Source organism: Strongylocentrotus purpuratus, unplaced genomic scaffold, assembly GCF_000002235.5.
Source record: "Strongylocentrotus purpuratus isolate Spur 01 unplaced genomic scaffold, Spur_5.0 spur5_scaffold_15, whole genome shotgun sequence".
NCBI lineage: Eukaryota > Metazoa > Echinodermata > Echinoidea > Camarodonta > Strongylocentrotidae > Strongylocentrotus > Strongylocentrotus purpuratus.
Window position 1 is genome coordinate 1,615,088 of NW_022145600.1, and position 16,580 is coordinate 1,631,667.

The 16,580-nt window shown below is 40.8% G+C and overlaps 1 protein-coding gene across 6 annotated transcripts in view; it reads left to right on the forward strand.

Moving 5' to 3' along the window:
- Positions 1-5,711, forward strand: part of LOC100893128 (nucleolar and coiled-body phosphoprotein 1) — a 28,923-nt gene extending 23,212 nt beyond the window's left edge. For 5 of the 6 annotated variants that reach the window (XR_004064094.1, XR_004064093.1, XR_004064096.1 and 2 more), the window contains 3 exons: positions 2,643-2,692; positions 3,818-4,526; positions 4,602-5,711. Coding sequence is in view for 1 of the 6 variants with exons in the window: in XM_030985322.1 (XP_030841182.1) it covers positions 2,643-2,692; positions 3,818-4,474 (707 nt within the window). In the remaining 5 variants the exon portion in view is untranslated. Of the gene's footprint in view, positions 1-2,642; positions 2,693-3,817 lie in introns of all 6 variants that reach the window. The other variant, XM_030985322.1, reaches the window with a different exon arrangement.
- Positions 5,712-16,580: the final 10,869 nt, after the last annotated feature.

A 16,580-nucleotide genomic window follows, 5' to 3' on the forward strand; every position in this document is an offset into this window, starting at 1 on the left:
GAGAAGGAAGACGATTCGTTGTACCGTTCGCGACTCTTAATCCTTGTCTAAATTCAGTCCCCCCCCCCCTCACGCGCGAAGCGCGGAAGCTTTTACGTTGTATTAAATCATTAGAGAAAGAAGATGATTCGTTGTACCGTTCGCGACTCTTAATCCTTGTCTAAATTCAGTCCCCCCCCCCCTCCTCCGCGCAAAGCGCGGAAGCTAGCTTTGACGTTTTATTAAATTATTAGAGAAAGAAGACGATTCGTTGTACCGTTCTCGACTCTGAATCTTCGTCTAAATTCAGTTTCACCCCTCCCGCGCGAAGCACAGAAGCTTTTGCGTTTTTTTTAATTCATTAGAGAAAGAAGACGCATCGTTGTGTCGTTATCGAGTCTTAATCTTCGTCTAAATTCAGTTTCACCCCTCCCGCGCGAAGCGCGGAAGCTTTTACGTTGTATTAAATCATTAGAGAAAGAAGACGATTCGTTGTACCGTTCGCGACTCTTAATCCTTGTCTAAATTTAGTCCCCCCCCACCCCGCCCCTCCTCCGCGCAAAGCGCGGATGCTTTTACGTTTTATTAAATCATTAGAGAAAGAAGACGATTCTTATCACCATTCTCGACTATTAATCCTTGTCTGAATTCAGTTCCACCTCCCCCTCCTGCGCGAAGCGCGGAAGCTTTGACGTTCTATTAAATTATTAGAGAAAGAAGACGTTTCGTTGTATCGTTCTCGACTCTGGATCCTTGTCAGAATTTAAAAAATGTTCTTTGTCTACTCCCTTTTCTTCCTACGCCCTCTTCCTTTTCACTCCTCTTTTTTTTTGGGCCGGTGTTTTTGGGGGGACCATCCCACCAGCCTGGCTACGCGCCTGCGGTCAGATGAACATGTGTTGATACCTTGTCCGCCCCCGGAAGCTTAGGAGTTTAAGGCAATCATTTACGGTCAGATAAGCTTTCAGGGGTCCGCCTTAGGCGGGGTCCAGGGGGCAGAACCCCGGAAGTTCAGGGGTTTTAGGTATTTAATTACGGTCAGATGAGCATTATTTTGATACCTAATTGTGACACTGGCAGGTCACTAATTGGCGTGGGGTTCTGGGGGCGGAGCCCCCGGAAGCTCAAGGGTTTTAGGCACTCAATTACGGTCAGATGAGCATTATTTTGATACCTAATTGTGACACTGGCAGGTCACTAATTGGCGTGGGGTTCTGGGGGCGGAGCCCCTGGAAGCTCAAGGGTTTTATGCACTCAATTACGGTCAGATGAGCATCAAGGGGCCCGCCTTAGGGCTCTTGGTGGGGTCCAGGGGGCAGAGCCCCCTGAAATGAGGGGTTTTAGGCATTAAATTACCGTCAGATGAGCATCTAAGGGCCCGCCTTAGGGCCCTAGGTGGAATCCAGGGGGCAGAGCCTCATTATAATGTGACACTGGCAGTTTTTTCCTTCCTTTCTTTTCTTTCTTGCTCTCTTTCTTTCTATTTCTCTTTAATATACTTTTTTCAAAAAAAGTGGGGAGGGGGGGAGGGCTCGAGGACCCCTATTTCCGTCGTTCCGCGGGCCCTGACATGTAGGCATCTCAAGAAGCATTTTCTTGACTGGCTGTAAATTTAGGAATTTGACATTTTCCAACAAACGCATATAAAAGTATAATTTACTTAAAAGTGAGGAAAAAGTGAGGAAAATTATGTCATTTCAGCTTTTTTTTCTAAACGACCGTTATGGAATTAGAAATAAACCACGTTTAAATTTCCACAAAGCTCCCCCCCCCCCTCCCTATCAGTACGCCAGTGCCGCCCCCCCCCCCCTCGATCTATACCTTGTTTGCGGGAAAATTGCAACTAATATCCCTTACCTTTCTTCATTCTCTTTTTTTTTCTTTCTCTTTCTCTCCTCTTTCCCTTCCCTTCTCTCTTTTTTTAAGCGGGAACGGGGGGGGGGGGGGGGGGGGGGGGGGGGGGGGGGGGGGGGGGGGGGGGGGGGGGGCAAGGGCATTTTGCCCCCCCCCCCCCCCCGATCCACAACTTGTTGGCGGGAAAATTGCAACTGATATCCCCATCTTTTCTTTTCTTTTCTTTTCTTCTTCCTCTTTTTTCCTTCCCTATATCTCCTCTTTTTTCTTTTTTCTTTCCTTTCCTTCTTTCTCTTTTTTTTCTTTTTTTTGATGGGGGGGGGGGGGGGGAGGCAACAGCCTGGGAGGCAAGTCCTTTTGCCCCCCCCCCCCCCGATCTCCTTCTTCACTCTTTTCTTTTCTTCTTCCTCTTCTTTTTTCCCTTTCTCTCCTCTTTCCCTTTCCCTTCTTTTCCTTCTCTCTCTCCTTTTTTTTTTTTTTTTACGGGGGGGGGGGGGGGCCAAGGCCCGCTCGCCCACCCCCCCCCCCCCCCCCCCCCCCCCCCCCCCCCCCCCCCCCCCCCCCCCTGGATCCGCGCCTGAATGGTACTGTAATGTACAGTACATTGCTCTGGCAACAACACAAAATAGCTGCATACATCAAGAGAACCCATGCATGCTCATGTAGCTGGGTGTTAAAAGATAAGAAATGTAATGGAGTGCACAGTGCTTATGTCATCTATTTTGCTGCTGTGATATTTGTATATGTTTTACCTTGTCATCTATGCAAGCTTTAGAAATCCTCATTTCTTTTCTATTTGTGTTATTAAGGTGCAGAGAAAGAGGTCAACAATTCTGAAGTGGATGAGAATCCTGGACAGGTAGGAAATAGACATGTTTACTAACTTTGTGTATTCTTGTAGAACAAAAGCTGTTCTTGACGTATGAGAAGCTTGACAGAGGCTTACCTGACATAGCAACAACTAATATGTGCAAAGTGAAATCCATCAATAGAGATGGCATGTAGTTGGTAACCCTGGTTTCCGGGAGAGAAATTGAAACGTAGTAGTAAACAGGTCTATTAAAACTATTGCTGTAAAAATGGAAATAAAGAAAGAAAATCTTCCTTGCCAGTTGTGTATCCCTTGGGGTGAGAGGGGGCAGGTGGCACTCTCTATTTGTGTGGTTATGAAAAGAGGATTAACATGGCGACCGAAGACTGATGATGCAGCTAGGAATGAAGATTGGACCAGTTTATCACATATTTCTTTTATATACATTAGTTCTACTCTAATTCTGCCAGTTTATTGAAAATTGGAAATGTCAATAAAAAATAAGGAAAAAAAACAGACTTGCATCACATTCTTAATATACAAAACAAAAAAAGCACATTCAGTTATTTGGTGAAATGTTGTTGGAATGTAATTTTTTTCTATTTAGCATTTAGCCAATCAACATGCATGTTTGATATCTCTTGTATCTGGCTTATTGGTATACACTGGATATCGTAATTCTGACTTGGGTGCATGCCTGCCTCACTGCATACAAAAATATCCTAGACAGGGGAAAGACAAATGTAGATTGTCAAAGTGGTATGTTTTTCATGTTCATGTATGTTCTGCATACTACTTTTGGAAACTGTAAATATCTGGGGCAATAACAAGAAATAAGGTATTTTGATTTTCTAGAAGAAAAAATCATGAACCATGATTTTCAGGTGGTTATAATCTTCCCAAACCATTTTGATATAGATGAGCAATTTATAACCCATTCTAAATTATAATATCTTAAAAAAAGTATAGGACATTTTTCATAGTTTTCAGTCTTACCTCTTCTATTATCCTTGACAGCAGCCTCCTTTGAATGCTAGTGCGCCGCAGTGGCTGCCTTGCTAAAGCCAGGGTAATAATCGGGGCAGCGCCAGGAGCGTCACAACGTGACGGACATGTGCGCTATATAAGAAGCCACCATTATTATTATTATTATTATTACCGACAACAATACAGGAGATGAGACAGAGAATGCCTGTATCTGATCCGCAAGCAAGAGAGACTCGCTCGGGAGGTTCAGCAGCTAGTAGCCCCAGCCGTGACCTACAGGTGAGGCATGATGAGTCCGAATCGGATGAGTGCAATACCAGTCCACCCCTAGAAGGACGATCAGCTCAGATGAAAAGAGGAGCGTCCGGAAAAGCAGAGGAGCTTGCTCAAAACATGTTGCCTAGCAACTCATCACCTGCATTGGATGCTGGTGCAGTTAGTGTCAGCGTTCCTCCAAGAGATGGCAGCGTTCGCCCAAGAGATGGCAGGTTGACTGGAAGAGACGCTGATCGTGGGAGGAAGGAAGATGACAAGATGAAGAGAAGAGAGGTGGGGAAGGAAGAGGAGGAGTGGAGGAATATTCCAAGTGAGTCAGAGCAAGATAAACGTCTCCACATCCCAAAACCAAGAAATCATCCTAATAATCATGACAAACAAAATAACCTGAGTCCAACTATAGGTTCTAGGGAAACCAACAGGAACAGTGATCAAACCAACAATTTCAAGTTTCCCAATGATACCGATAGCATTAGAGAAGAGGGGCGTCTGGGGACAGGTATACACCCTTTATTATCCAGTGGAGTGGATCCTAGGGTTGTTCGTGTTATCGACTTGATAAGTTAAGCGCGATTAATGATGGAATCAGCGGAGAGAATACAGCCTCTCAAAGTGGGTCATGCCTCCAGCAAAATGATAAAGGTAATACAGAATCCACTGGAGAGGGGCAAGGAGGGGCTGATAGAGGTGGAACGGGGGAGAGGGGTGCCATTGGTGGTGTAGAAACTGCAGATAAAAGTATTGACAACCAAGATAGTCTGCTTAGGAGAGTGGGTACTAGTGTTGTAAAGGGTGTAAGGGGTTACATACCCACTGTGTGTAATGCTGTAAGTGAACATATACTAAAACCCTGAAGATAGGAATACGTATGTAAAGTCTAATGGGTTGTCAAGTGTAGACCAGTAAGTTTCTAGTCATGGCATCGTTGCCATGGGCAGCATGAGAAGACATCAAGAACTATGATGATGAAACTAATGTTTTTGTTGGCAAGAGAAGGAGAGAGATTTTACATGAATGTGTTCTCAAGTATGAAAACAATAAGGTATGTGGTCACAAGTAAATACCTTGTTTGAGAAAGTTGTTTCTTTTCTATTTTGCTTTTTTTATATATTTTTTTTATATGAATTATTCATTAATCATATAATATTGAATGGCCCAAGTTGAGGGTTGATAGTAAGGTGAATTACTGTTGAGTCTATAACCAGTTGGTCTATTGCCCAATTAGTCTATTCCCATTTGGTCTACACCCAGCTGATCCACTATACACGTTTAGGCTATTAGCCATTTGATTTTATTTCCCAGTTTGTCTAATGCCCATACCTTCTTTAGAAAATTTGATGTTCTTCAACTCTTCCATACGTAGGTATTTTAGATATACATGTGAGATAAACATGTACATTTATTTTTTTCCTCATTTTTGTCATTAATTATTAGTCATCAGTGTCATTTATGAAATCAACTCCATACCAAACTCCATACCAGCGAAAATAATCGATATATATAGGATGAGTTTGTATATTATTGGACTATTGTAATTAGTGCAATAAATGATGTGATGTGATCACTGAATGATAGCTGACAACACACTTTAAAATGTCAAATCATTATTTATCTGATATGATGAACTGCTATAATACCATACCACAGGAATACAAGTATGTATGGTAAATACTATTGCCGATTTGACTTTTGTTGTTGCTTATTTTACAATTTATAAATTACAAGTTTGTCAATGTTCTCCTAATTAATAAACCATAGTCTCTGCAGTAACCTGGACAATACTCGTAATCCTCATCAAATGAGGTATTTTTTTAGTTATGAAGTCATCTTTATTGTGACATGTATGTAGTTAGTAGTAATATATTCGTTAAATGTATTGTACATTAATATATTATTTCTTAATAGTTTTACTTTTACCTTGACTTTTGTGCTTAGTTTTCAAATTAAAAATAACAGTAATTTTCCCTTCGAAAAAAAAAAGAATCTTTCAATATACCCTTGAGGGTAGAATTTGGTCTGTGAAATGGGATGACTGTTTTTCAAGAAAAATGAATTTTAATAATTTAACTCTGGACTTGTTAGGTATGAAATAAACATACCATATTAACACATTTTCTTTATTTCATTTAAATGTGTTGAATTACGTTTTTTGTACCTATTTTGTTTTGTTTGTTTATTCAATTGTGTATCTGTGGTTATTATTTATGAGTTCTGTAAAAGAAATGTATATGTAATATTTATGAAATTCACCATAATTATGTAAGTCTTATTTTTGTTAGAAGAATCTTATTGCGTATACTAAAGTATAAATTTGTAAATAGACATATTACACATAAACAATGTAAACATGTAGGTTTGTTGAAAAAAAGATGTATTTCGTGTAGATCAATAAATCATTGAGAAAACATTTTAGATCAAGTCTTCAAAACATGAAATTGACTATCAGACATTCTAATGATGTCGGTGAAAACATTTATTTACTTGTACATGTATGAGTATAGTAATATTTCTGTAATATTCATAAAAATGATAACTTGGATTTAAGTGCTCTTCGACCAAACAGGATATGCATATTCTTTCTGTTAAATCTCAACTTTATTCCTGCCTCTAAAAACGTTTTATATCCCTCTACCCTTCCCCTCTCCCTCACTCTATATCTCTCTTTCTCTCCCCTCCCCTTTCCATCTCTCTCTCCTCCCCTTTCCATCTCTCTCTCTCTCCTCCCCTTTCCATCTCTCTCCTCCCCTTTCCATCTCTCTCTCTCTCCTCCCCTTTCCATCTCTCTCTCCTCCCCTTTCCATCTCTCTCTCTCCTCCCCTTTCCATCTCTCTCTCCTCCCCTTCCCATCTCTATCTCTCTCCTTCTCTCTCTCTCTTTTCTCCATCTCTCTATCCTGATGCTGTTTGATGCAATTGGAACGGTACTTTTCTTGTAAAAAGATGTACATTTTTTTGTCCCTGCCAGACTAAAGAAAGGGAGGAATGTGAACCTTACATTTGAATGTATGCACCATTGTGTCTTTGACTTGCGAAGTGCCCAATTCGCTCTGTTTATCTATGGCTGACTTGAAGGAAAAAAGAAGGTTTTAAAAAAGCTTTAAATGTGAAACAATAGGTCATTCTACATTATTAAAAAAAAATATATTTGCTGTCTTATTTTATGTTCATTGCATCAAAACCAACACATCAATATCTATGTTAGGAGGATTGACTAATTTAAAGTGAGATGCATGTCTCAACCATGTATACAAACCCCTTTCATTTCATTTAATAATTAAGTTGGGTTAGACAGGATTATCAGCTTTTCCTTAATCCAATAAAGCTACAGCACAATAAACAAATGTTTTTATGTTTTGCCAATATCAAAATGTTGTATCATCTCAACACTACAAAATCTACTTATTATGTCTTGATCTTGTTGTTATCTACTAATGATCAGTTGTATATAAATATTAGAATATTAGTCTATATGAATAAATGTGTATAATGGAAATTACATAATTACAAAGTACATTTGAAATGTAATTCTACGTGTTGCTACCTAATCAAGTAATATAAATGCTAGAATCAAGTAAAATATGTAAGTGAAATGTTGCCAAACGTTCGACAAAACATTGATGCAATAAAGAATGAAATTGCAAACACCCAAGTTTTGTTTTCTCTTTTTTCTGAATTATAAAATGTATGATACCGATTCTGTTCAATAAGAATTCTCAACAAAAATGTAAAAATGAACTTGAAAGGGAAAAAAATGACTTACCCTCGAGGTGGATAATTCCCAACGACAGTATGACAGCTCGCTCATCACTTCTCATAACAGAGCCTTGATGTTTGTGTGGGTTTGTGGGATTCCCACTGTATTGCGCAATACCAAGTCCTATCAGTCTTTGGTTATAATCTTGACGCAAGGTATATATACTGACCGATCGTGTTTCAATATCGGTTATGTAATAGAATAGCCTCTGTCCTGCAAAGACTATTGGGGGGGGGGGGGGGATGCTACCAAGAAATCTTCTGACTCTGTCGCTATACTCTCTCGTATGATATTCTAGTATGAATTACATATTTGTTTATGTCGCATTAATATTCTGAAATCTGAATGCCCGACATATAGATCTCGATGATCAACCAGAAACAAACAAAAATGATAACATTATTTGTGAGATTTCAAATTATAACAATTAACAGAGAGGAAATTAAGCGTGCATCTGACACGATTCCCAGTCAACATAATCACGACTATATACAAGGTATCTATGAGGCCTATAAAAAAGATGTTGTATGGGTCGGTCGGCCTGTCTTTCTTTAAAAACATTTTTTTCTTTTCTCTCTCTTTGGGCTGATATATCTCGGTTCGGAATGCTTTAATATTTTTTTCTCTAAAAATCGGTTAGTTATTTTTAATTTTTTTTTTTAAAGCCGACCGTAGATTTCAAGATTGTTGGGTCGCAGAGGACAATACAACATTTTTTTTATAGGCCTATTATGTGATGATTGTCACAACGCAAGTCTAGAATTTAAAACAATTTACAAAAAGTCAGTACCATTAATTTATCTCAAACCAATGTAAATAATAAAAGAAAAGGAAAGCACCCCCTGTTCTTTTCTGTTCTGTAAATTATGCACCTTTGAAGATGAGACGGGTTGAATCCACTGAACTGGAATGTGTCGCCCTCTAACGTTCACATTCACGTTAATGGAGACTGCCATGTACTTTCTTATATATTTTGCACGAGCATTATTTATAGGATTATGATTTCACCTACATGGGCTATATGGAGACACGAAAATTGATACAGTGGTGTTAGCGATTTCCGCCCCATTTTCACATTTTTGATAATGGACACGGGGGTGACAATGAAGGTGATAATGGTGATGATTACTGTTATGATGAGACGAGAGATAAATGATGATGAATATGAGAAGTCTCGAGACGAAGAAGAACCGCACGAAGATAGTTCTAGTGATGTAAATGGAGGAAAGAAGAGAGAGAGAGAGAGAGAGAGAGAGAGACGGACATACAGAGAGAGAGAGAGAGAGAGAGAGAGAGACGGATATACAGAGAGAGGGAGAGAAGTGGATGTAGCAACAACAAAAAAATTCAACCAATTAATCAATTTTGTGTATGATTGTTATATGTTTTGTACATGTTGGATGATTAATGAATCGAGAATGAATTGAAAATAAAGCAAAGAAAAAGAAAAAATAATAGTTGTGGCAGTAGTAGGCCTATCAGAAGTAAAAGAGGAAGAAGAAATGGAGGCCGAAGAAGAAGAAGAAGACAATTTAAAAAAAAAGAAGAAGAAAAAGAAGAAGAAGAAGATATTAATTCAGAAGTTGAGTAGGTCTTTTTATTAGAGAAACATTTCAATCAACCGGTAGTCGTCTATTACGTCAATGTAAATCGTCTTGACATAAGCACTCCAGTGTGTTCGTCACAGGGGCGTAAATCCCTGGGGGGGGGCTGCATACCCCCCCCCCCCCCCCCCCCCCCCCTGGCTTGAAGTAGGGGGATGGCCTGTACAATCATCCCCCCTGAGATTACAAAAAAAGAGAGGAAAAAGAAAAGAAGAAGAAGAAGAAAAAAAAATGTGATGGTTTCACTTTCAGCATAATGCATGAGAAATGAGTTGTTTTTAAATGTATGTATAACTGTATAGCCTACACGTATACAGTATGTCACGATCATTAAGAGTAGTTGCGCGACGTGCGCGAACAAGCACTTTCTTTCTCTTCCCTCCCCTTCCCATCTCTCACTCCTCCCCTTCCCATCTCTCACTCCTTCTCTCTCTCTCTCTCTCTTCTCTCCATCTCTCTCTCTCTCCTCCCCTTCCCATCTCTCACTCCTCCCCTTCCCATCTCTCACTCCTCCCCTTCCCATCTCTCACTCCTTCTCTCTTTCTCTCTCTCTTCTCTCCATCTCTCTATCCTAATGCCGTTTGATACAATTGGAACGGTACTTTCTTGTAAAAACATGTAAAACAGTTGTCTCTGCCAGACTAAAGAAAGGGAGGAATGTGAACCTTAAATCTGAATGTATGCACCATTGTGTCTTTGACTTGCGAAGTGCCCAATTCGCTCTATGGCTGACTTGACGGAAAAGAGAGGCTTTAAAAAAGCTTTAAATGTGAAACAATAGGTCAATAGGTTAAACATAAATCTTTTCAGTCTTTATTATACTCATTACATCAAAAACAACACATCAATATTTACCGTATGTTAGGAGAATTGACTAATTTAAAGTGAGATGTCTTTACCATGTATGCATACAATCCCCTATCATTTGATTTTACTAATTAAGTGAGATTAGACAAGATTATCAGCTTTTTCTTCCTCCAAAGCTACAGCATAATAACAAAAAATGTTATGTTCTTACAATATTAAGATTTTGTATCATGTCATAACTACAAAATCTGCTTATTATGTTGTAAGTTTTGTTGTTATCTACCAATGATCAGTTGTATATAAATATCAGAATATTAGTCTACATAAATAAATGTGTATAATGGAAATAACATAATTACAAAGTACATTTGAAATGTAATTCTACGTGTTGCTATCTAATCAAGTAATATAAATGCTAGAATCAAGTAAAATATGTAATTGAAATGTTGCCAAACGTTCGACAAAACATTGATGCAATAAAGAATGAAATTGCAAACACCCAAGTTTTGTTCTCTCTTTTTCTGAATTATAAAATGTATGATACCGATTCTGTTCAATAAGAATTCTCAACAAAAATGTAAAAATGAACTTGAAAGGGAAAAAAATGACTTACCCTCGAGGTGGATAATTCCCAACGACAGTATGACAGCTCGCTCACTTCTCATAACAGAGCCTTGATGAAGTTGAGGTTTGTTTCTGTTTTGGGGATTCCCACTGTATTGCGCAATAACAAGTCATATCAGTCTTCAGTTATGATCTTGACGCAAGGTATATATACTGACCGATCGTGTTTCAATATCGGTTACGTAATAGAATAGCCTCTGCCCTGCAAAGACTATTGGGGGGGGGGGGTGGGGCATGCTACCAAGAAATCTTCTGGCTCTGTCGCTATACTCTCTCGTATGATGTTCTAGTATGAATTACTTTTTTTTTGTTAATGTCTATTTAATAATCTGAATGTATGTCCTGTTTTGCAAATAGATAATCAACCAAAGAAAATGTTAATATTATTTGTGAGGTTTCAAATCAAACAAAAGAGAGAAGATTTATTAAGTATGCATCTGACACGATTCCCAGTCAACATAATCACGACTATACAAGGTATCTATAAGGCCTATAAAAAATATGTTGTATTGCCCTTAAAGTGCCGAAACATGGGTCGGTCGGCCTGTCTTTCTTTAAAAACATTTTTTTCTTTTCTCTCTCTTTGGGCTGATATATCTCGGTTCGGAATGCTTTAATATTTTTTTCTTTAAAAATCGGTTAGTTATTTTTTTTATTTTTTTAAAGCCGACCGTAGATTTCAAGATTGTTGGGTCGCAGAGGACAATACAACGTTTTTTTTTTATAGGCCTATTATGTGATGATTGTAACAACGCAAGTCTAGAATTTAAAACAATTAACAAAAAGTCAGTATCATTTTAACTCAAACCAATGTAAATAATAAAAGAAAAGGAAAGCACCCCCTGTTCTTTTATGTTCTGTAAATTATGCACCTTTGAAGATGAGACGGGTTGAATCCACTGAACTGGAATGTGTTGCCCTCTAACGTTCACATTCACGTTAATGGCGACTGCCATGTACTGTCTTATATATTTTGCACGAGCATTATTTGTGGGATAATGATTTCAACTATATGGGCTATGGAGAGACGAAAATTGATACAGTGCTGTTGGCAATTTCCGCCCCATTTTCACATTTTTGATAATGGACACGGGGGTGACAATGAAGGTGATAATGGTGATGATTACTGTTATATGATGAGACGATGATGATGAATATGAGAAGTCTCAAGACGAAGAAGAACACGAAGATAGTTCTAGTGATGTAAATGGAGGAAAGAAGAGAGAGAGGGAGAGAGAGAGAGAGACGGACAAAGAGAGAGAGAGAGAGAGAGAGAGAGAGAGAGAGAGAGAGAGAGAGAGAGAGAGAGAGAGAGAGAAGTGGGTGTAGCAATAAAAGAAGAAAAAGAAGAAGAATAATTAGAAGAAGAAGAAGAAGAAGATGAAGAAGAAGAAGAAGAAAAAAGAAGAAGAAGAAGAAGAAGAAGAAGAAGAAGAAGAAGAAGAAGAAGAAGAAAGAAGAAGAAGAAGAAGAAGAAAAGAAAAAAGAAAAGAAAAAGGAGTAGGAGAAGGAGAAGGAGAAGGAGTAGAAGAAGATAATAATAGAGAAGTCGAGTAGGTCGTATTATTTGAGAAACATTTCAATCAACCGGTATTCCCTTTAGTCGTCTATTACGTCAATGTAAATCGTCTTGGCATAAGCACTCCAGTGTCACGGTTCGTCATCATCGATTTCATGGACGAACCGGCGATCGAATTACGACTAGCCACTCAGCTGGTCAACAGTGTGAGCTCCATCACATCGATCGTCTACAATTTAGTTTGCAAATCTCAGACATTATTGATCTCATAACTGTCTATGTCCAACTATTCACATCATTTAACTTTCTGTAATGAAACTCTCGATAAATTTATTGAGCGCCGGGTTGTTTTAAGGTCACATATTCCGTGATCAAACTGGATTTTAAATATATTCTAAACAGCATTAAACATGTTAAAACGCTTTGCATCAATTAAAGAAGAATGATTAGTGGGCGAATAGTCAGGGCCGTAGCCAGAGTTTTGATGTTTGGGGGGGGGGGGGGGGGGGGAGCACATACATGTAATTGATCGACGTTCTGGGGAGGGATCTAAAAAAGTTAAAGCGATCTCTTTTGTTGTTTTTTTTTGGGGGGGGGGGGGGCACGTGCCCCCCGTGGCTACGGGCCTGCGAATAGTTTCCAGTGAGCCCATAAGGGTTGAAATTAAGATCATCTTTAATGAGATAGTCATGTACAAAACACGTCTGGAAGTAGTTCAAGCATTATTATTGGAACAATAAGCAACATGTAGGCGCCGAACCCGACGAGGCTTGAAAGGGACGACTGGTGGGAGACATAAGGGACAACTGTTCGACTGTGAGACGAGAACGATGGAGGTCTAGTTGATATGATAGATGGGAATGGACAAGAAAACGACAATATGATTATAAATGATTCCGAGGGGTTGGTAAATCGATTTAGAAACAAGTGAGCTGCATAATTATATACATTAATTCAAGTACAGCCATTCGCGAAATATTTTGGTCAACTTTGCGATTCGCAAATCTAATCCTTGCCTTGTATTCCTCTCAACACATTATAAAGCATTATACTTTGTTATACACAGAAATAAAGAATTTTTGAGTAAAGATCGTAATGTAACTTGAATGTAGGCCTATATCTAAATGAAATAATCTATTACAATTCGTTAGTCGTCGGCCTTAAGTTGCATGTTTTTTTAAAAACCTAGCGCCGACGATTTTTTTTTTACTCCATCAAACCTATACGATGGAACATGTCTATCAATCAATGTACCCGGTCTATATTTGCAAACATGAGACGATATTATACCACTCTTTAATTTTCTTTAGGCCTGCAATACTTTACATTTGAAAAGAAAAATAATACCTTGACGGTGAAAACAAGTGTCAGAGATGAACGAAGTGGCGTAGATAGAGGGGCATGGAACACGTGCCCCCGATCGGATAAAATTGAGAAGGGGCACACAAATGAAAGGGAAAGGGAAAAAGGAAAACACAAACACGCACACAAATAGTGATCCCTCTTGCAACTTTTCCCCTAATGGACGGCCTCCTAAGTTTGCATTTCACTTTCAAAGAAAGACCGGTACCGCCCCTCCCCCCCCCCCCTCCCCCCCCCCCCCCCCCCTCCCTCTCACCAGCTGGACCCACGCCATGTCTCTAAAAGGCCTGATATGGTACATGGAGGCACATGAGTACATTCACCGAGGGAGTCACATGTAACGGTCACATTCTTTCATCTGATAAATACTTCATGACCTTTTAATAAACCCAAAACAAGCACAACAATGATGTGATTTGTTAGCATACACAGATCTCGGATCAGTTTCCTCTGTTTAATTTGATGTATTTCAGACGGCTGCTATGTGCATGAATGATGATGGGTGTGTTGTGATGCAGGTTTTTATTACCCCTGTCGTATTGTTCTCAGCTGATAAACAAGGCCAAAGGTCTGATTTCTATCGCCTTATATTTCGTCCTGGATATGTTCTGTTCAAAGAAATCAGAGGTTACCCTATATCACCCATTTATCACATGACACCACATGACGGAGAACTGGTGGGCAGCTTCTCCTAGATACTCGTTATTTGGGCATCGATGTGGTATTGTAATTTCTCACAGTTTGTCTAATAATAATGAAATAACGAAATAATAATGATATTAGTAATGATATCGGAACTAAAGGGGTACTAATAACGAGGACTGAATTACCGTATCGCTTACACGACAAACGAATATAGAAAACAAATATTTTACGTACATCATATGAACTCAATGGCAAGCCAATTTGGTGCGGGAAAGGAGCAGGAACGGTGATATTCAGGCAAGGACAGCCCGGCCCCCGTACCCACATCCTGCCTTTATTTCAAACATAATTAAGTGAACAATCTCCGATTATATACGCCCCTTCTCAAGTTCTCTTTAATGTTTACTCATTGACATTGTTTAGTGATCCGCATTGTCAAATACATTGAACCGATCTTGTCTGCAAGAAAGTGTAAATTGCCATCGTTTTAAAACAAATATTGTTTCGTAATTAGTTATGTGACCTTGCTTGTTATAAACTTCTTAGCCTAATCTTAGGTAAATACTATTTTTATTATTTGATAAGATGTAAGAACAAATCTCGATTAAATCTCTATAGGATATTTTGAAAAACCTTTGTAAAAGCAGTAAACTCTTATATTCTAAAGGTCGGTTACTCATTCAATGAGGAGCTTAAATGAGAATGCGTGAGAAACGTCTGCAAGTCTCCTGGACTGTCTAGTTGTAGAAGGTCGCTTAGTTTCTATTCTAAAATTCACAACTTTCCTTGTGTGTTTTGTAAAAATGTATTTTTTTGGAACGGCCTTATTTTGTGTCTGAAGGAATTCTTTCGTCAGATTAAAAGAAGAAGAAGCATAAGAAGAATAAGAAGGGTGGGGAGAAAGGGGAGGAGGAGGAGGAGGATGAGGAGGAAGGGGAGGAGGAGGAGAAGGAGGAAGAGGAGGAAGGGAAGGAGGAGGAGGAGGAAGGGGAGGAGGAGGAGGAGGAGGAGGAGGAGGAGAAAGGGGGAGGAGGAGGAGGAGGAGGAGGAGGAGGAAGAGGAGGAAGAGGAGGAGGAGGAGGATGAGGAGGAAGGGGAGGAGGAGGAGGAGGAGGAGTAGGAGGAAGGGAAGGAGGAGGAGGAGGAAGGGGAGGAGGAGGAGGAAGGGGAGGAGGAGTAGGAGCTAGGAAGGGGAGGAGGAGAAGGAGTAGGATGAAGGGGAGGAGGAGTAGGAGGAAGGGGAGGAGGAGGAGGAGGAGGAGGAGGAAGGGGGAGGAGGAGGAAGAGGAGGAGGAGAAAGGGGAGGAGGAGTAGGATGAAGGAGAGGAGGAGGAGGAAGGGGAGGAGGAGTAGGATGAAGGAGAGGAGGAGGAGGAGGAGGGGGAGGAGGAGTAGGAGGAAGGGGAGGAGGAGGAGGAGGAGGAAGGGGGAGGAGGAGGAGGAGGAGGAGGAAGGGGAGGAGGAGTACGATGAAGGAGAGGAGGAGGAGGAAGGGGAGGAGGAGTAGGATGAAGGAGAGGAGGAGGAGGAGGAAGGGGAGGAGGAGTAGGAGGAAGGAGAGGAGAAGGAGGAGAAGTAGGAGGAAGGGGGAGGAGGAGGAGGAGAAGCAGGAGGAGGAGGAGGAAGGGGAGGAGGAGAGTAGGGTGAAGGAGAGGAGGAGGAGGAGGAAGGGGAGGAGGAGTAGGATGAAGGAGAGGAAGAGGAGGAAGAAGGAGAGGAGGAGGAGGAAGGGGAGGAGGAGTAGGAGGAAGGGGAGGAGGAGTAGGATGAAGGAAAGGAGGAGGAGGGGGAAGGGCAGGAGGAGTAGGATGAATGAGAGGAGGAGTAGGAGGAAGGGGAGGAGGAGTAGGATGAAGGAGAGGAGGAGGCGGAGGAAGGGGAGGAGGAGGAGGAGGAGGAGGAGAGGAGGAGGAGGAAGGGGAGGAGGAGTAGGTTGAAGGAGAGGAGGAGGCGGAGGAAGGGGAGGAGGAGTAGGATGAAGGAGAGGAGGAGGAGGAGGAAGAAGAAGGAGAGGAGGAGGAGGAGGAAGGAGAGGAGGAGTAGGATGAAGGAGAGGAGGAGGAGGAGGAAGGGGAGGAGGAGTAGGATGAAGGAGAGGAGGAGGAGGAAGAAGGAGAGGAGGAGGAGGAGGAAGAAGGAGAGGAGTAGGAGGAAGGGGAGGAGGAGGAGGAGGAGGAGGAAGGGGGAGGAGGAGGAGGAGGAGGAGAATGAAGGGGAGGAGGAGGAGGAAGGGGAGGAGGAGTAGGATGAAGGAGAGGAGGAGGAGGAGGAAGGGGAGGAGGAGTAGGATGAAGGAGAGGAGGAGGAGGAGGAAGAAGGAGAGGAGGAGGAGGAAGGGGAGGAGGAGTAGGATGAAGGA